At 31.6% G+C, this 20,889-nt stretch overlaps 1 protein-coding gene across 1 annotated transcript in view; it reads right to left on the bottom strand.

Moving 5' to 3' along the window:
• Nucleotides 1-20,889, bottom strand: part of LOC100141988 (zinc finger protein with KRAB and SCAN domains 1) — a 36,648-nt gene that overhangs the window by 8,604 nt on the left and 7,155 nt on the right. Inside the window, exons 2-3 of the mRNA XM_064356974.1 lie at nt 5,115-5,782; nt 110-444 (exon numbers count right to left, since the gene is read on the bottom strand). Of these exons, the coding sequence (XP_064213044.1) occupies nt 110-444; nt 5,115-5,782 (1,003 nt within the window). The remainder of the gene's footprint in view (nt 1-109; nt 445-5,114; nt 5,783-20,889) is intronic.

Raw genomic sequence — 20,889 nt, 5'->3', positions numbered from 1 at the left:
AAATAATTGGTCGTATTTTCTAAAAACTGGTCGCCAGGAGCCACGGTAATTTACCTCACCGGTAGTTTACTGAGCAATTTGTGTGTTTTTAAAGCAAAATTAGGTGTACCTTAAGTGGCCTTGGAGCAGCCAAGGCCTTGAGAACTGCTTTCCGCAGACGCCGCAGCTGTGCGCCAGCTTGTGCGTGAGCAGATGCATAGCCAGTGCAGGCATGCTGACGTAGGCCTTCCCGCACGTCATGCACTTCTTCGCCGATTGCGAGTCCAAGCTGCGATGGGTTTGTTTGTGACGCGACAGGTTGCTGGACGTGGCGTACTGTCTTCCGCATTCGCCGCAGGAGTATCGATTCAATTTCGTCGTCGTCGTCGTCGTCGAGTCGGGGGAGTCGGTGGGGCACCGGTCCGCGGAGTCGTCCGACTCCTCTTCGACCACTTTGTAGAATTTCTGAAACAAGAATAAACACACATTTATGATCTATCTCTATTTATAATAAGTTGCTAGTTTTATTGAACTAAAAATGGTGGATGCGCCGGGTCACATACCTACACAAGAAAATTTTGCATTATTTTAATTTTTTTTTAACTACGGCATAACTATTTAAAAAACTTTTTTTACCCTTACCTATGCAAAATAATTTGAAAAATCTATTGGCATTAGGAATATTTTTAAATTCCCAATAGTTTTTAGTTATGAATTTTTTAAAATTTGTCCAATTTTTGCAATTTTTTGTAATTTTTTCGAAAATTTTTAGTCGGAGAACAATATTTTTTTTTGCAAAAGATAGATCATTAAAAGAGCTTTCCAAAGATAGTACACATCATAGGGTTATCTCTAATAGTTCCGGAGTTATTGCTTGATAAATGATCCGGGTAAAAAAGTCAAACATCAAAAATTCGAACCTATGGACTTTTTTTTGACTTTTAACAACTGTCGAGGAATGTAAAGGCATATACAAGTCTAAAAACCTACGATAAAACGAGTTTTTAAAAAAAATATTTTTTCACCTTTTTAAAAGTAAGTGTATTTTACACAGGAAGTTTTAGCAAAAAAATTCAAAATTTTAAATCTCGTGAAAAGTTGGTATAATACAGAAAATGAGCCGCTGAATTCACTGGAACAAACCGCATTGCTCTACGACTTTTAGTTTTTGAGTTATGAATTTTTTTGTTGAAAAATTATTACGCAAAAAATTAAATTTTTTTTATTTTTGTGAAAAATTTATGTAATATGTAAAATGAGCCGCAAAATTCAATGAAACAAACCGCATTGCTCTACGACTTTTAGTTTTTTTTTATGAATTTTTTTAGTGAAAAACTTTGATCGCCTTTGTAGCCGGAACCGTTGCCCGGAGCGACTCCGGGTTTAGACGAGAAAATAGACAAAAATAAGCGCTATCAGATGAATTTTTGTTCGTTGCTCTAAGTCTTACAGTTTCCGAGAAAAATGCAAAAAAAGGTTTCCATTTTCCATTTTTTTCAATTTTCAACCGCCAATTACGGCGAAACTATTAGAGTTATCGAGAAACGGAAAAATGGAGGACAACCGGAATAAAAAACTCTACAAAATGGCATAGGACTCAAGGCGATATCTCGCAAAAAAAATTTTCAATTTTCAAACGCCGATTACGGCCAAACTAAAAGAGCTAGGAGAAAACGCTTTTTTAGATCGGAAAGAGCACATCAAAATCTATAAGATAGAATTGGTTTTATTTGATTTTAGGACACTTTAAAAATTGACCGATTTCTAAGGGGGGGGGCGTTGATTTTTTTTAATTTTTTTTATTTTCTCATTTACGGCTAAACTATTCTAAAAAGTGGAACTATTTTGATTCATACCTATGCAAAATGATCCGAGGAATCGATTGGAATCAAAAAAAGCGCCAAATTCCCAATAGTTTTTTAGTTATGAATTTTTGCGTATATGAACTAATTTTTGCTTTTATTTGCATTTTCTCGAAAACTATAAGTCGTACAACAATAATCTTTTTTGCAAATGATAGATCATTAAAAGAGCTTTCCAAAGAGAGTACACATCATAGGATTATCTCTAATAGTTCCGGAGTTATTGCTTGATAAATGATCCGGGTACCAGAAATCGACAAAATTCGCGACAAAAATTGAAAAAATCAAACATCAAAAATTCGAACATATGGACTTTTTTTTGACTTTTAACAACTGTCGAGGAATGTAAGGGCATATACAAGTCCAAAAACCTACGATAGAACGAGTTTTAAAAAAATTAATTTTTTTCACCTTTTTAAATGTCAGTGTATTACTCAGGAAGTTTTAGCAAAAAAATTCAAAATTTGAAATCTCGTGAAAAGTTGGTATAATACAGAAAATGAGCCGCTGAATTCACTGGAACAAACCGCATTGCTCTACGACTTTTAGTTTTTGAGTTATGAATTTTTTTGTTGAAAAATTATTACGCAAAAAATTAAAAAAAATTTTATTTTTGTGAAAAATTGGTATAATATGTAAAATGAGCCGCAAAATTCAATGGAACAAACCGCATTGCTCTACGACTTTTAGTTTTTTTTTATGAATTTTTTTATTGAAAAACTTTGATCGCCTCTGTAGCCGGAACCGTTGCCCGGAGCGACTTCGGGTTTAGACTAAAAAATAGACAAAAATAAGCGCTATCAGATGGATTTTTGCTCGTTGCTCTAAGTCTTACAGTTTCCGAGAAAAATGCAAAAAAATGTTTCCATTTTCCCTTTTTTTTAATTTTCAACCGCAAATTACGGCGAAACTATTAGAGTTATCGAGAAACGAAAAAATGGAGGACAACCGGAATAAAAAACTCTACAAAATGGCATAGGACTCAAGGCGATATCTCGCAAAAAAATTTTCAATTTTCAAACGCCGATTACGGCCAAACTAAAAGAGCTAGGAGAAAACGCTTTTTTAGATCAGAAAGAGCACATCAAAATCTGTAAGATAGAATCGGTTTTATTTGATTTTAGGATACTTTAAAAATTGACCGATTTCTAAGGGGGGGGTTTAATTTTTTTTTAATTTTTTTTATATTCTTATTTACGGCTAAACCATTCTAAAAAGTGGAAGTATTTTGATTCATACCTATGCAAAATGATCCGAGGAATCGATTGAAATCAAAAAAAGCGCCAAATTCCAAATAGTTTTTTAGTTATGAATTTTTGCGTATATGATCTAATTTTTGCTTTTATTTGCATTTTCTCGAAAACTATAAGTCGGACAACAATAATCTTTTTTGCAAATGATAGATCATTAAAAGAGCTTTCCAAAGATAGTACACATCATAGGGTTATCTCTAATAGTTCCGGAGTTATTGCTTGATAAATGATCAGGGTACCGGAAATCGACAAAATTCGCGACAAAAATTGAAAAAATCAAACATCAAAAATTCGAACATATGGACTTTTTTTTGACTTTTAACAACTGTCGAGGAATTTAAGGGCATATACAAGTCCAAAAACCTACGATAGAACGAGCTTAAGAAAAATTATTTTTTTCACCTTTTTAATGGTAAGTAAAGTAAGTAAAGGAAGTTTTAGCAAAAAAATTCAAAATTTTAAATTTCGTGAAAAGTTGGTATAATACAGAAAATGGGTCGCTGAATTCACTGGAACAAACCGCATTGCTCTACGACTTTTAGTTTTTGAGTTATGAATTTTTTTGTTGAAAAATTATTACGCAAAAAATTAAAAAAAAAATTATTCTTGTGAAAAATTGATATAATATGTAAAATGAGCCGTAAAATTTAATGGAACAAACCGATTTGCTCTAGGACTTTAAGTTTTCGAGTTATAATTTTTTTTAAACTTTTTCATTTGTTCAGAATTCATGTTTGTTGCCCTGTTTTCTTGGGAATTGCCTTCGAAAAACATTTTCCGGTCCGCGACCCGTTTCAGCTGCAGAGACTCGAAGTATCTCGGCATTAGCATGTTAGTGAGATCGATGGCACCGCCGCGTCCCCAACACAAACACTTGTTGTAGTCTCTCAACACATAAAAGTAAAACTCGACGCTCGTTTAGAAAAAAACGACGGAAACAACACCGAACTTCATCAAAGTTGGGCGGCGACGAGCCGCTGAATTTCACCAATTCCAACTTTCAAGGCTCTGATCGCACCCAATTATTTATTTCATATTTTTGAACCTTCGTTGATTATTCACTTAGTTGGAGGGCATTTTCGATGTATCCATTTACACACAGACCTGTTGCTTTGACGCAAAACGCCAAGAAGATTTTGAGCCGCTAGTGAAAACATTAAAGTATTTCTGGGCGAGGATTAAGCCCTAAAACTGGCTTGACTTTTATTTTATGGCCCGGAAATTAGTCGTTTATTTTACTTTGCGTGCCGTTTTATAATTAAAATGTAAAACAAATAATCAACAAAAAATTAATAGAATAGCATGTTAGCTGTAACAACTATTACTTGGCAAAATACGGTATTAAACCAAGCAATAATAAAGCAAAAAAGCGCTTGTGAAAGACAAGCATTTTAATGAAATTATTTATTTTCAAGCAGCTACACTTTTAGCAAAGTTGAATTGAAAAATTACATCGAATTTAGTTTGAAGTAAAAGACGTTCAGTTTAAAGAGAGAATTAATTTATTTTAAATTTTCAAAGCACGTATTTACATTACTTTTCTTTCATTTGCACCAATTAGACTTCAAAGAAGTTTTAAATCTCCAAGAATAGAAATTCTTTAACAAGTACTTTACAGTTGCTCGAAATGTTAGTGTTTTAATTACACACTTTTTCCTTTAATTACATAAAATTATATTTTGCTAGCTGAGGAGCAGGGCGTGTTTTATAAACTGTTTTGATGAACGTGGCAGAAGAAAATGCCAAGGACTTTTCAAAAAACTTTGCTAGATATAAATAACTGCGTTGTATTTTTTTCTTTCCTGTATTAATTATATTGATGTTTACGTTTGTAGTTAGAATTTGTTGTAGTTTTTTTTATAATAAAACTTGTATTAATTGAACGGTCGACGAGTTGGTACTTTTTTAGCACTTAAAATGGTCCTTCGAGCCGGATATTTTGTTTTTTTAACTAAATAGAACAAATCAGATTTATTTTAGTTAATTTCTTAAAGTCTGGTGATTAATAATGAATTCTTACCGTTTTGGGTGCTTTGGCCTCCTTTCCCCCATCAACATTATGATCGAGCGTGTCCCTATCATTGTTATTTTTCGCCGCCTTGTTGCTTTTATTGGTCCTTTTATTTTTCCGCTTCCGTCTGTCCGGAATGTTGAGATGGGAAGATGCTATCACTGTTTCGTGCTTGTCGGCCTGTTCGGCGGCGGCGGGCTGTTGGGGCGGCGGCGGCGGCGGCTCCTGCAGCCTGCTATCGGGCTCCGGCGACAGCGGCAGGATCAGAATATCCTGCTGCGCTTGAACGCTCCTCAGCTTGGTCCTGTCGCTGAAGTCGGCGTCGGAGGAGCACTCGGAGGTGGGCGGCGTGGGGGCGGCGGGCACCTGCACCACGTACACGATCGGGGGCGGGTAGCAGGGCACGGTGACGGGCAGTGGGGGCTCCGGGGACAGCGGCCGGTAGTAGCAAGGACTGGGCGACGGGGGGCTGTCTTCGTGGGGGACGGTGGGGTGGATGGTGACCACCCCGGGGGCGGGGAGCGGGGGCAGGCTTTGCGAGAGGGAGAGGAGGTCGTGAGCGGCTTCGGTCTCTTCGGCGCTGCGGGTGCGGAAGATGGGGGAGTCGCCGGAGGCGGTTTTGGAGGCTGGCGGCGGCGATGAAACCGCTCCGTTGGGGATGAACTCATGAGAGTAGCCTGAAGATAAACAACGATTTTTACACAATTATTTATTAAAACTAATAGTAAAACTAAGAGTAGGAGCAAAGCTTTTTTTGTAATGTTATTTAAGCGTTTAAAACAAACGTTATTAAATACGCTTATTATTAACAATTACGTTAAAGTATTTTACGTTTTTACGTAAATACAACTTTAAGTTAGTAAGTACAACGTTAATAAGTAAGAGAAAAATAGTTTTTAAACTACGTAAGGTAAACGTAATCATACAGCCAAATAACAACGTTATAAATTTCGTTAAATCAATTGTTGTAACGTTAAAAAAACTGCCATAGTAAAGAAAAAAATCATCAAAGGGCAACCTACTACTAATTTCGAAACGTCAATTATACGTTTAAAGCAAATGTTAGTAAATACGTTAGTAATAACGTTAAAGTTTTTTTACGTCTTTACGTAAATACAACTTTAAGTTAAAAAGTACTTTAAACGTTAAAAAAATGGTTTTCAAACAACGTAAGATAAACGTAATCATACAACCAAATAACAACGTTGAAAATTTCGTTAAATCAATTGTTGTAACGTTAAAAAAACTGCCATAGTAAATAAAAAATTATCAAAGGGCATAATTGTCAATTATACGTTTAAAACAAACGTTAGTAAATACGTTAGTAATAACGTTAAAGTTCTTTTACGTTTTTACGTATCTACAACTTTAAGTTAAAAAGCACTTTAAACGTTAAAAAAATGGTTTTTAAACAACGTAAGATAAACGTAATCATACAACCAAATAACAATTTCGTTAAATCAATTGTTGTAACGTTAAAAAAACTGCCACAGTAAAGAAAAAAATTATCAAAGGGCAACCTACTACTAATTAGAAGTAGAAGTAGAAGCTTTGTGTATTCAGTTTTTTTGAAACGTTAATTATACGTTTAAAGCAAACGTTGGTAAATACGTTAGTAATAACGTTAAAGTTCTTTTACGTTTTTACGGAAATACAACTTTAAGTTAAAAAGTACTTTAAACTTAAAAAAATTGTTTTCAAACAACGTAAGATAAACGTAATCATACAACCAAGTAACAACGTTGTAAATTTTGTTAAATCAATTGTTGTAACTTTAAAATAACTGCCATAGTAAAAAAAAAAATTATCAAGGGACATAATTGTCAATTATACGTTTAAAGCAAACGTTAGTACATACGTTATTAATAACGTTAAAGTTTTTTTACGTTTTTACGTATCTACAACTTTAAGCTAAAAAATACTCTAAACGTTAAAAATATGGTTTTTAAACAACGTAAGATAAACGTAATCATACAACCAAATAACAACGTTATAAATTTCGTTATATCAATTGTTGTAACGTTAAAAAAACTGCCATAGTAAAGAAAAAAAATTATCAAAAGGCAACCTACTACTAATTAGAAGAAGAAGTAGAAGCTTTGTGTATTCAGTTTTTTTGAAACGTTAATTATACGTTTAAAGCAAACGTTAGTAAATACGATAGTAATAACGTTAAAGTTTTTTTACGTTTTTACGTAAATACAACTGTAAGTTAAAAAGTACTTTGAACATTAAAAAAAATGGTTTTTAAACAACGTAAGATATACGTAATCATACAACCAAATAACAACGTTGTAAATTTTGTTATATCAGCCGTTGTAACGTTATGAAAAAACTGCTATAGCGTACCGAAGAGACTACACACCAATTTGTATCACCCTGTAGAAAGAAATCTTTAAAAGGCAACCTACTACTAAAAAACTTTTTCTCTAAAGTTGTGTTCTTTTTATCCTGCAGTATATGCAGCAAGAAAGGTTATTACATCAGAGACGAAAAAAGTTGTTATAAGATAAAAGTGCTAAAACTCTTGTGTACAATAAAATTAATAATTGAGTGGATTTCAAAAGACGCTGCTGTCGCACAAGTATCCTGTAACAGGATTTGTCAAGCCAAGCACGCCTAGGAAAGACGTGTTTTCTCTTGTGTTATTGGTTCTGTCTGAAGTTAAGGAGATTATTGTTGACGATAATGACATTAACTCATTTTTTCGACAAGGAATTGACCTATTAAGTTATCGGGGAAAACCTCTATCACAAAATAGACACTGCACAATCCTCAGAATAGAAAATCTGAGGGAATGTCATATGGTAATAATTTGTAATTACTAGAATCTACAAAAGTGACCAATTCTTAAAAGAAGTGTCGAAAAAAGTACTTTTTTTTGACAAAATATTGTAGATTTTCTATTGATACTTAAGATTCTGTTTGGAAAAATATCGGACATTACTTTAAAAACAAAGTTAAACAAAAATAGTTTTATCGTGAGTTTTGAACACGCAGCATCCGCGTAACAAATCATGCAGGAGATAAAAAACTTGTTTACGCCTCCGATTCGTTGTCACTTTTCCATAAATCTGTAAAAACTTTGTTCGTGGCAATAGTTTTGGTGTTTATTTCGTCGATTGCACATTTCTGTAGTCTGCACGTGTCCGAAAAACACAAATAAATCAGCGAACGTGCAAGATTCCAGGCCGATGGCTCCGAATAGGCCGTGGAAGGAGACCAAACAAGAAAGGAGGAAGTGGAGTGAAGCGAAGGCAACAGGGAATTGGCGCTAGTCTCCGAACTGTTGGCATTTGGCCCGCTCGATTAAAGGCATGGCGAAATTTCCGTTCAATTTAGTTTCTTGTTGCGCTTGTGAATGGCCCCCGCCCAACGCCGCCGCCGCCGCCGCCGACTTCCAAAGTAGCAACTACTCCTCGGGGAGGTGTTGTAGATAGCACGACGCGATCGATTACCGATTTCTTTCACAGATTTCTTCTCCAAAGCAAGTTTCCGATTCCGACGCTCGGTTTAATATTCTGCGAGAGGGGAGTTCGTTAAATATGCAGTTTAGAGGTTGGTAAACAACGGCTTGATTCGGGAAAATATTTTGCAGGGTTTTATAATCAGGAGACTGATTGATAAATAGAGAGCGGATTTTTAAAAACAACAATTAGGTATTAAAATCTAGTAATTCAGATTTCTTTTTTTATTAATATATATAGAAGGGAAAATAAAACAAACAGCCATCCTATTATAACGGACGGGACACTGCACAAATTTTTAGATTTAGCCGTGAATTAAAATTTGAAATACACACAAGAACATGATATACAATCTGATGACGGACGGGACAGGTTTTCACCTCACATTTTCATCGTTGAACAATTGTGTAAAAATTCTGTTAATTTAAAAGGCACTAATTGTAACAATTATTTTTAAAGTTATAGGTAGTACCTGTTAAGACTTTTAAAACCACAAAACCAAAAAATAAGGTAAAGTACAACGACTTCTAATTAATTTTCTTTTTGTTTACACATGACGGACGGGACAAAAAAACCGTATGTATAAAAATTGCTTTAAAAAATTAATTCAGGCAGGTTTTAATTATTAAAGATTAAAACATTACGTTTTGTAAAAAATTAAAAAAACATATTGCACAAAAATAGCAATAACGAACGTAATTGAAAAGAATATTGGAAGTTACTTACGATAAGCTGATAACAAAACAATTAATATTAAAAATAGTGAGTTTGAAGTTTTCAGAAATAAGTGACTGAAAAGTTGAAAAACTAAAAACATCATAGAACTGTAAAAAAGAAACACTATCTAATAAATTAAAACACTTACATTCTAAACAAAAAAAACAAAAAATAGAGATACTGAAAAGCTGAAAATCGTGAAAACTGAAAAACGGAAATACAAAAAAAAAAACTGAAAGACTGAAAAATTGGCAAATTATATATAAGTCTATAGTACTGCGAAGAAAGAATATTAGAAAATTAGAAAACTGAAATTATAAGATGATGAAATTTCGAAAAACTGAAAAGAAATTAGGTAAAGTAAATAAGAAACCAAGATGATAAAATTCTGAAAAACTTAGAAACTGCGTAACTGAAACACCAAGGAACTATGAAATTAAATGAATAAAAGCCCAAGAAACAAAAAAACTATTAATGAAAAATAAAAAAAATAAAAAACTGAAAGTCTTTAAGAGTGGCAAATTTAAAGTCTGTAGAACTGCAAAAATAGAACATAAGAAAATTGGAAAACTGAAATTATAATATGATGAAATCTCGAAAAACTGAAAAGAAATTAAAAAATTTAGAAACTAAAATGATGAAATTCTAAAAAACTGAGAAACTGCATAACTAAAACACTAAGAAACTATGAAATTAAAAAAATGAAAGTCTAAGAAACAAAAAAACTATTGATGAAAAATAAAAACGATAAAAAAAACTGAAAGTCTAAAAGAGTGGCTAATTCAAAATCTGTAGAACTGCAAAAAAAGAACATAAGAAAATTGGAAAACTAAAATTATAATATGATGAGATCTCGAAAAACTGAAAATAAATTAAAAAAACTTAGAAACTAAAATGATAAAATTTTGAGAAACTTAGAAACTGCTTAACTAAAACACTAAGAAACTATGAAATTAAAAAAATGAAAGTCTAAGAAAAAAAAATATTGATGAAAAATAAAAAAGATAAAAATAAACTGAAAGCCTAAAACAGTGGCTAATTCAAAATCTGTAGAACTGCAAAAAAAGAACATAAGAAAATTGGAAAACTAAAATTATAATATGATGAAATCTCGAAAAACTGAAAAGAAATTAAAAAACTTAGAAACTAAAATGATAAAATTCTGAGAAACTTAGAAACCCTGTAACTGAAACACTAAGAAACTATAAAAGTAAAAGAATGAATGTCTAAGAAACAAAAATTTTTTGACAAAAAATTAAAAAAAAACTAATCTAAAATCTAAAAATCTAAAAATTTAAATGTTTTTTTTCAACTAAATACTAAGTGACTGTAAAACTGAGAAACTGAAAAAGTACAAAACTGAAAAAAAAAATAATTTGTAACATGACATTAAAAATTATTGCTTTTTTTTAAGTCTACGAGGAGTGATTATTTGATTTCAAATGTTGAGAAACTGGATCAGATTTTAGTAAAATTTTAGAAACGATGGTCTAACAGGGTTTCTAATTAAGTAATAATTAGAAGATTTTTTAATTCCCAAACTTCGATAAAACTTAGAAAAAATTAAAATGGGAATAGTAACCAAAACTGTTTATTAGAAATAAAAAAAAACAAAAAACTAAGAACCGGTTAATAGAAGCGTCATTTATTTAATTCGCTATTAAAAGAGTGCTCAATTCTATATCCATAATATTAATAATAATAATAATAATAATAATAATAACAGCAGTAATAAGCAAAACAGATTTGTATAATTGAAAGGGCTTGATGTTGATTGAAGAATTACAAGTTTATGTTAGATAATGTTCTTGTTTTTTATAAAAAAAGAATGATGTGCTATTGTCAGATGTTGTAGTAATATTTCTATGTTGTTTATTACTCTGTGGAAAATAGCAGTTGCTAACCGTTTTCTTTTCTAAATGTTTTTTTTATATTTACAATCAAGTTTTAGGGAAGTTTTGTAAAAAATGGTGTCTATTCATTAAGCTGGCATTGTGTTTAAAAAATTCGATGTGCTGAGATGCCTAAGTCGTGTAGCTTGGAACTCATCTCCTTAAACCTATCAAATATTTCTGTCAGAAAATTGTTTGGAAAGTTGTAGCGCGCGAAGACGGTAAACAAGCCCACCCTCATGTAAACCAACAAGTTGATATTACTTGAAAATTTCCCTCCGTATATATTATTAAACACCGTTGGCAAATGGAATTTGAACTAGAAAGCGCGCCACCGCGCCCAACAGACTGTATATAATCCTCTGAAACTTTTAACTTATCTGCTGTAATTTTATAATATTAAACAAGTGGGTTTCTGAGGCACCTCGTTATCTTTATTACCGAAAGGAAAGCGGCCAACAGCGCTCTCTACAATAACAAGACCGGCACAAACGACAGTCTTACTTCGCTCCCTCGAGAATACCTAATCTAATTTGGTAAACCTACTCAAAACTCCTGACGTTATATTTTATACAGCGGCCTTCTCCCTGTTTAGACGGCTTTATTCGCCACTCGTTTTATTTCGCACGGAAAACGCTCCGCTGGGCCATAAGTACGTTCTAATTGGAAAATTTCATAATTTAAGGAAATGCGGATTAAAAAAGAACACTTTTGTCAGCCACTTTGTACCTCCAATTCCAGCGTAAGCAACTTTTCCTCTTCTTTTCAATTTCACAAAAAATACAACAAGCATTTGCATTTGTTTGTATTTACAAATAAGCAAAACAAACACAGGAATTCGCGGAATTTATTATCGGAAAGGAGGATGTGTGGAATAAATTGCAAAACAAAATGTAAAAATTTACATTTTTTCTCGGAAGTAGTAATGGCTGCAGAATATTTCAACGAAAACTATTTTTTTCTCTTTTCCTAAGAATAGATTGAATATTATTCTCGTCAGATTAAAAAAAATTGTCGAGTTTTAAAGGACTAATAAAAAAATAAATACACGTTGTAATTTCAACATGTTTTTACATTTATTTGAACTTAAAAAAATGCAAACAAGCACACAGGAACTCACTGAATATTTTGCCGTAAAGGAAGATGTGTGAAATAAATTGCAAAAATTTACATTTTGATCTGGAAGTAATAAATGTAATGCACGTTTTTTATAAATTCTTTTATAAAGCATTTAAACTAATATTTTATTTGTAAGTACATTTATTACTAATTTTAAGAAATATTAACAGCAAATCTTGTTTAAGTTCTCATATAACTCATATAACGATTTGTCTTAGAGATTTTAGTTTTGCGTTTGAGGAAACAACAGATTAATAATTATTTTTGACAATCTTTCAAAAATGACTTATTTACTTTTTACTTAAAAAACACTATGCCTTTTGACCTCCGAGAAGTAATTTTTAGGTATTAATTTAAACTTAGTTTAACTGAGGAAATAAACGTTAATTTCTGGAATTTTTTCTTATTGTTAAATTAATTGTTAAATTGTTTAACAAGAAGTTTCTAGGAATTTTCAGATTATCTAAACGTTCCTAAATCATTTAATAATGATTTAAATGCTAGCTGAAAACCAAATTAAATTAGACTTATTGAAAACCACCAAAGTTTATTATTCTTTAGTCGTGTCTAAATAAAAATTATAATTATTTACACATTTTTCAAATAAAACTAATTAATTTAATTGGTTCAAAAGTTGAGTATTATTCGTAAAAATTTTTATGAAAATACTTTTTCTCTTTGTTAAGTAAAAATTGTGTGTACAATCATTTAGTTAAAAAAATAGACGATACCTAATTATGTTTATGAACATAGTCTTTAAATAAAGCTTCTTACAAAATATTTTTTCTTACAAATAAGTAGGACTTTTAATCAGTCATTTAATTAAACAAAAATTAAATAAATAATGTAATCAATAAAGTACCGGGAACTACATTTTGTAACAAAATATTCTTTTAAAGTAGGAGATTTTTAAGAAATATCTGAAAATTATTATTAGTTTCCTATCATAATAACAAAGTATCTACTACAGACAAATTTTCAAGGAATTTTTACTTTAAGTAAATAAAAATCGATAAATATTTAATAAACTGCAAAAACTAACATTTTGCCAATAGATTAATTTGTTTTGATTTTTTACAATTTATTTGCAAACAAAACAATTTCAGAAAAGTTATCAAAAATGGTGGATGCGCCGGGAAACTTAGTTTTATGTAAAAAACCTCAAGTGTGTATCTGTACATTTATTTGTTTAATACAAGATTGGTAACAGTTTTTAATAATTGATTTTTGACAAAATTTTTAAAATATTTGCTTTAAAAGCGATTAATTGATTTGCAATTTTCTGTTACTTTTAAATTTTTTTCACACTTCTTTTCGGTTCGACGAAAGTCAGATTTTCTAAGAATTTTTACTTCAGTACTCGTGACATTGCAGAATTCATTAAAATGAAATAAATCGCAAAAACTTATCATTTTGTAATTGCATGTAACAGTTTGTGTTAGATTTTTACAAAGGTTTAAAAAAGTTTTGACACAGAAGTGTCACACAAAAGTGATCAAATTATTTGTAAATAAAACTAATTCAAAAAATAATAAAATATTAAAAATGGTGGATGCGCCGGGAAACTAATTTTTATGTAATGTTATGTTATTTATTTATTTAATCTAAGATAGATAACAGTTTTTAATGATTGATTATAAAAATTGATATTAAAAGCTATTTGGCTAAAAAGTAAATAATTTATTTGCAAATGAATTATTTTAAAAGAATGATTTAGTTATTAAAAATGGTGTGGGCGTCGGAAAACTTATTTGGTGTAATTAATAATTTTTTTAGTAGAAGGTGAGTAGTATAAGTAAGTTTTAAAAAATATTTGACTAAAAAGTAATCAATTTATGTGCAAATGAAATATAAAAAAATAATTTAGCTATTGAAAACGGTGAAAACGCCAGGAAACCTATTTTATGTAATTATTTATTTGTTTAAAACAATTTTTCATAACTGGTTTTATACAAGACTTCAAAAAGTGCTTAGCACAAAAGCGCCAATAAAAAAAATAATAATTTCGTTTGTCAAAAATGGTGGAGGCGCCGGGAAAATTTGGTTATTATTTTTACAACTATATTTAGAATAATTTGGGTTATTGATTGCTGTTTTTATTTTGTTCTAGTAAAAAATGGTTACATTATACAAATATTTTTGCAAGTAGAATACTCTTCGATTTTTAAATATTAATACGAAAATTCTATTACCATACAATTTATAAAATTTAGCAAAAGCCAAGCATTAGCAGAGCACCAATCGACTAGTTTTCTACTTCTAGGTACGTTTCATTCTATTGAGAAGCCTTTACCAAGTTGGAATAACATGTAACAATTGATAAATAATTTGCTCAATGTTTTTATTCTTGACGATATTTCACTGTAACAAGAAAGAAAAATCACCTGTCGGTATTAATTGCAAAGAGACTTGTACCCAATTAGTGCACCGAAGTACAAAATAAGCTTTTTGAATCGACAAACCACCCACACGACTGATTCGCAACAAAGCTACAGGTTGAGTTTCGGTTTAATCAGTTTAGTAGCGCGTTGTTTTCTCTGCTGTGGCACAGCAGTCTCGCTTCTTTGTAATAATTTTGTCCCTCGCGACGTCACAGTTAATGAAGTGTCTAACAAGTCCGAAAAAATCAAATTTTAATTAGACGTCGGCAGCCTTTACGCGAGCATCCTTCCTAATTAAATCATTTCCGGAGCGGCATCGCCTTCAAAGGCGTCTCCGAAACGAAACCATTCATTTTTGTACGTTTGCACATGTTCAGTGGCGCAACCACTGTTATTGTAACTTTTCAGAGTTAATTTTTTTTTCATTATTGCCGGAGGAGGGCGGCCATGTTGGCCTAGCAACAAGTAGCTTTCGCCTTATTTATCCCATTTCACTTTCACAATTTGCAAACATCGCCGAAATTAAGCGGGAAGGTTGTTTGCGGAGGATTTGTCCGTGTAAAAATTTTCAACGGCTTGTTTACGGAAGTGTCACGAAGGTTTACTTTGGGGTTTTAGTGCTGTTATTAATTTTACTGGCGTCTAACGGCTCTTGTTGCTTTTAATGGCGGGTTGGAGGGAATCAGACGCGGCTTAGTGGTCATCCTGGCCGTATTTCCTTCCAAGATACTAAAAACTTTGCTCTATTTGTGCGCCAATGTTTGTTCTTCTTGCTATTGTTCCAACCGAACTGCAAAGATTGTCAATATTCCGCCCAGATTTCATAATAAGGTTAAAACGGGCACATATTGCTTATCTCTAAACAATCTGGAAAAGCAATATACCTGAGAGTTTGTTTGACTCCGCAAGCTTTCCGGATTTAATATCGCGTTTTACATACAAAACGAAATCTATTACAGCGTCCTGTTTTAAGTGAGACCGTGTTTTTCAAGAACTAATACCTTTTAATGCTTTTTAGTTTGCCATAAAAACACTAATCCTGAGTTTTATCGGAGCATTTAAGTGCTGAATGTCTATCGTGCTTAGTCGCCATTTGGCGTAATGGGAGTTCTACAATCGGACGTTAATAAACGAATGAATCTGATGACACTAGCCGTTAATTTTTGATGAGTAAACGCAAATTGTGCGATTAATTGGTCTGTTTGTATTTTTAAACAAGGCAAAAATTTTTAGACATTGTTGTATTTAATGAAAAGCAATAATTAAAAACACATTTGTGTGTTAAAACACTATAATTATAAAGAAAAAGAAATTGAAGAAAATGGTGGAGGCGCCGGGTCAATATTTTTATAATTATATTGTTTGTTGATGTGTTGATTTTTTTATTATTTTACGTACGGCTAAACAATTGGAAAAAGTGAAACTATTTTAACGCTTACCTATGCAAAATGATTCGGGGAATCGATTGGAATCAAGAAAAACGACGAACTCGCAATAGTTTTTAGTTATGAATTTTTGAGCATATGATCTAATTTTTGCTTTTATTTGCATTTTCTCGAAAACTATAAGTCGGATATCAATAATCTTTTTTGCAAATGATAGATCATTAAAAGAGCTTTCTAAAGATGGTACATATCATAGAGTTATCTCTATTAGTTTCAGAGTTATTGCTCGATAAATGATCCGGGTACCGAAAATCGACAAAATTCGCGACAAAAATTGAAAAAATCAAACATAAAAAATTCGAACATATGGACTTATTTTTGACTTTTGACAACTGTAGAGGAATGTAAGGGCATATACAAGTCCAAAAACCTAAGATAGACAGAGTTTTAAAAAAATTAAATTTTTTCACCTTTTTGAAGGTAAGTGTATTACTCAGGAAGTTTCAGCAAAAAAATTCAAAATTTTAAATTTCGTGAAAAGTTGGTATAATACAGAAAATGTGCCGCTGAATTCACTGGAACCAACCACATTGCTCTACGACTTTTAGTTTTTGAATTATGAATTTTTTTGTTGAACAATTATTACGCAAAAAATTTAAAATTTTTTAATTCGTGTGAAAAATTGATATATTATGTAAAATGAGCCGTAGAATTGAACGGAATAAACCGCATTGCTCTGCGACTTTTAGTTTTTTTTTATAATTTTTTTTTGTTTAAAATTTTGATCGCCTCTGTAGCCGGAACCGTTGCCCGGAGCGGCTTCAGGTTTAGACGAAAAAATAGACAAAAATAAGCGCTATCAGATGGATTGTTGTTCGTTGCTCTAAGTCTTACAGTTTCCGAGAAAAACGCAAAAAATATTTCCATTTTCTCTTTTTTCCAAACTTTTGACTGCCGATTACGGCGAAATTATTTGAGTTAGCGAGAAACAGAAAAATGGAGGACAACCGGAATAAAAAACTCTACAAAATGGCATAAAACTCAAGACGATATCTTGCAAAAAAATTCAATTTTCAAACGCCGATTACGGCCAAACTAAAAGAGCTAGGAGAAAACGCTTTTTTTCATCGGAAAGAGCACATCAAGATCTATAAGATAGAATTGGTTTAATTTGATTTTGAGACACTTTAAAAATTGACCGATTTCTAAGGGGGGGGGTGTTATTTTTTTTTTTAATTTTTTTTATTTTCTCATTTACGGCTAAACTATTCTAAAAAGTGGAACTATTTTGTTTCATTCCTATGCAAAATGATCCGAGGAATCGATTGGAATCAAGAAAAGCGCCAAATTCTCAATAGTTTTTTAGTTATGAATTTTTGCGTATATGATCTAATTTTTGCTTTTATTTGCATTTTCTTGAAAACTATAAGTCGGACAACAATAATCTTTTTTGCAAATGATAGATCATTAAAAGAGCTTTCCAAAGGTAGTACACATTATAGGGTTATCTCAAATAGTCCCGGAGTTATTGCTTGATAAATGATCCGGGTACCAGAAATCGACAAAATTCGCGACAAAAATTGAAAAAATCCAACATCAAAAATTCGAACACATGGACTTTTTTTTGACTTTTAACAACTCTAGAGGAGTGTAAAGGCATATAACAGTCCAAGAAAATATGATAGAACGAGTTTTAAAAGAAAATAATTTTTACATCTTTTTGAAGGTAAAGTGTATTCTCATGAAGTTTTAGCAAAAAAATTCAAAACTTTAAATTTCGTGAAAAGTTGGTTTAATACAAAAAATGAGCCGCTGAATTCACTGAAACAAACCGTTTTGCTCTGCGACTTTCAGTTTTTGGGTTATGAATTTTTTTAGTGAAAAATCTTAATCGCGTTTGTAACGGCTCCGGGTTTAGACGAAAAAAGTTAAAACGTTTAAATTTTGTTGAACCGTAGTAACTTTACCTTTTCCGCATTAAACCAAAATTATTTATTTATTTATAGCACCCGGAGTTGACTTCAACTTTATCCATTGTGTTAGACCAAGCACAAATTAAACCAAAATCCGCTTTCAACAATAGTTTGATTAAATTAATAATAAATAGATTTCTGTAATACAATAGAATTCATCCATGGTGAAAATTAAACGTGGGTAGTTCAGCTTTTCCCCGAATTCCTTAGCTTCTTATTATTGAATAAATCTAAAGTTTGTGTTGTGTTTGTTCCTCTACTTTATTTTATTCCAACCTGTAATAAAACCATTATCACATCGAAATTATTCACACAGCCTAAAAAGCTATAGCTGCTTTACTTAAAATAAGGGAGAATCAATACTCAATTGCTTTATCAATAGTCATTAAGTGCGGAGTGAGGTCGAAATCGGATGTGCGTGTGACTTTAGAAGAGTAAATAATCAGCACAAATAGCTTTGATAGCTTTAAAATTACAGCAATAACCTAGAAAAATCATCAACTTTTTACATATTCATTTGATGGAACACTGAATTTACGAATCGACCTTGAGTTACCCCTTGGGTGCAAAGTCTTGTAAGACTTCGGAAGCCCTCGTGGGGCGCCTTAAGACCGGCTTATTTCCGGTCACTCTTCCCATTCCGGCTACAAAACGGCTGGAAATGGCACTTTATTGTAAATCAATTGCTGTAAATAAGAACACGTGAAAAATGTACGTTTGTGGTCGTATTGATTTGCAATCCGGCTGTCAAGTTATTATTCAAATATTGAACGTCGAAATAATGAAATCGTAATCCTTTGATCAAGGCTGGATTTGAGAGTGATTGGATTTGGGAGATACGGCCAGAAAAAATTATTTTATATCTGCTTGTGATAAACGGCGGGAGGGTAATAAGTCGTAAAATTAAAGTTTTCAAGTGGCGAGACATAAAACTTAGGTTTAGCGCTAGTTCGCTTCATCGCCTCTACGGAGTTGTAATTTTTATGGCTGTTTGTGTATGAGACAAGAGGTTTATGCATTACATGAAATTTGGGCGTGTTTGCTTAGGGTGACCTACTGGAAGCTTCTAAGTAATTTTGTCAAGAAAAATATTTATCAAAATACTCACTAACTTTTAGTTTTTGTAACAGTTTTCACGTCACAAATTTGGACATTTGTGCTTAAATTAATTAATTTAGGTAGTAATTTATTATACAAGGTGTTCCGTCTAAACCACACATTAGAAGTATTGTTAGTTCGAATAATCTCTTAGGTCCTGCTTCAAGATGGTGACACTTCCGGTTATACCGGAAGTCGCTATCAAGTCATTTATTTGTATTGTAAAGCTATATTTTTGATGTATTTTTGGATTTCTAGTCTTATTTTAAAGTAGTTTTTATAAGCTTTTCCTATACCTAAATTTAGCCGTTTTCGAAATATTTAGGACATTTAATTTTTTTTTAATTTGCACCTTTCTGTTCAAAAATCAATAACTCCGCCGTTTTTTAAAATTTGGAAATGGTTTTTAGCTCATTTGAAAAAAGAAGTCTTGATTTTTTTTTGATATTTTAAAATTTTTGGAAAAGTATAACAAATTCCAAACAATTAAAGTTAAGTTTTTCGAACTTTAGTCTCGCATAACTCAATTTTTTTAAATAAAATGACACAAATTTTTTTTCATTAAACCGTAGAGAATTTAATTCTGCATCGATCTGTATTATTTCTTATACTCATGTTTGACAGTTTTTAGGTTACAATAACTTTTTGTTGGGATTGAGAAATTTATTACCGATAGAACTTTTGTCATAGTTTGCCATGGAAACAAAAAAAATATGGGAAAGTAAAGTTTTTTAACACAACATTTAATGAATTAATTTTATCTTCACAGGACAAACAACACAATTTTAAACAGAATTTGTCTTTTGTTTAATCACAAATGTTTTTGTGACAAACTATGCAAAAAAAGCTGTGGTTAGTACGAAATTTTCTAGAATGTCAAGAAAACCAACATAACTTGAAAATTATCACAGATAGGTAAAGGAAATGTTAATACAGATCGATGCAGAAAAAAATTCTCCTCTATATAGTAAAATAAAAATAAAGTCATTCTATTTGAAAAAATTAAGTTATGGGTACTTGAAGTTGCCCAAACTTAACCTTAAAATTTTTGGGTTTTTTTAACATCTTTTCCAATTTTGATACACTGAGGAACAGATATAGGCTTTTTCTTTTAATTCTCCAAATATGGTTTCAAAATCTCTATAACTAAGAAAGTTACCGATTTTTTTAGTGACAGGTGCAAATCCAAAAATTTTCAAAAAATTTTAAATATCTCGAAAACGGTTAAACTTGGGTATAGGGAAAGCTAATACAAACGGCCTTAAAATAGCTCAATTAATCTAAATATGTAGTGAAAAAGATAGGTTTCTATTTAAAATAAGCAAGTTAATAACGACTTCCGGTATAACCGGAAGTGCCACCATTTTGAAAATATTTTATTGGGCAGAACTTAACGGATTATGGCTGAGTACCAACTTTCAGTTAAATATCTTTATTAGAACTTTCAATACTTCTAATAAATATAATAAGTTATACTTTCTTCAGTAAGTTCAGTAAGCTGTTAAATAAATTTTTACTTATTTTATATTTTTTGTATTTTTTTTATTTTTATTTCCCTTTTTGTTGCTAAATGCGCTGGCGCTGTTTATGCAGCTTCAAAGCGATGTAAATTCACTTAGAGGCTAATGCCAGGTGAAATGGCGAACTTTCGAACGATTTTGGACTGTGTATGACATACATAAACGTTCTAAACATGGAATGCATCAAGTTGCTCTCATGCGCTTGAATGAAGCGAACTAATTGAATTGAAAC

This window comes from Tribolium castaneum, chromosome 1 (genome assembly GCF_031307605.1).
Source record: "Tribolium castaneum strain GA2 chromosome 1, icTriCast1.1, whole genome shotgun sequence".
Lineage (NCBI taxonomy): Eukaryota > Metazoa > Arthropoda > Insecta > Coleoptera > Tenebrionidae > Tribolium > Tribolium castaneum.
This window is presented reverse-complemented; position numbering and strand designations above follow the sequence as displayed.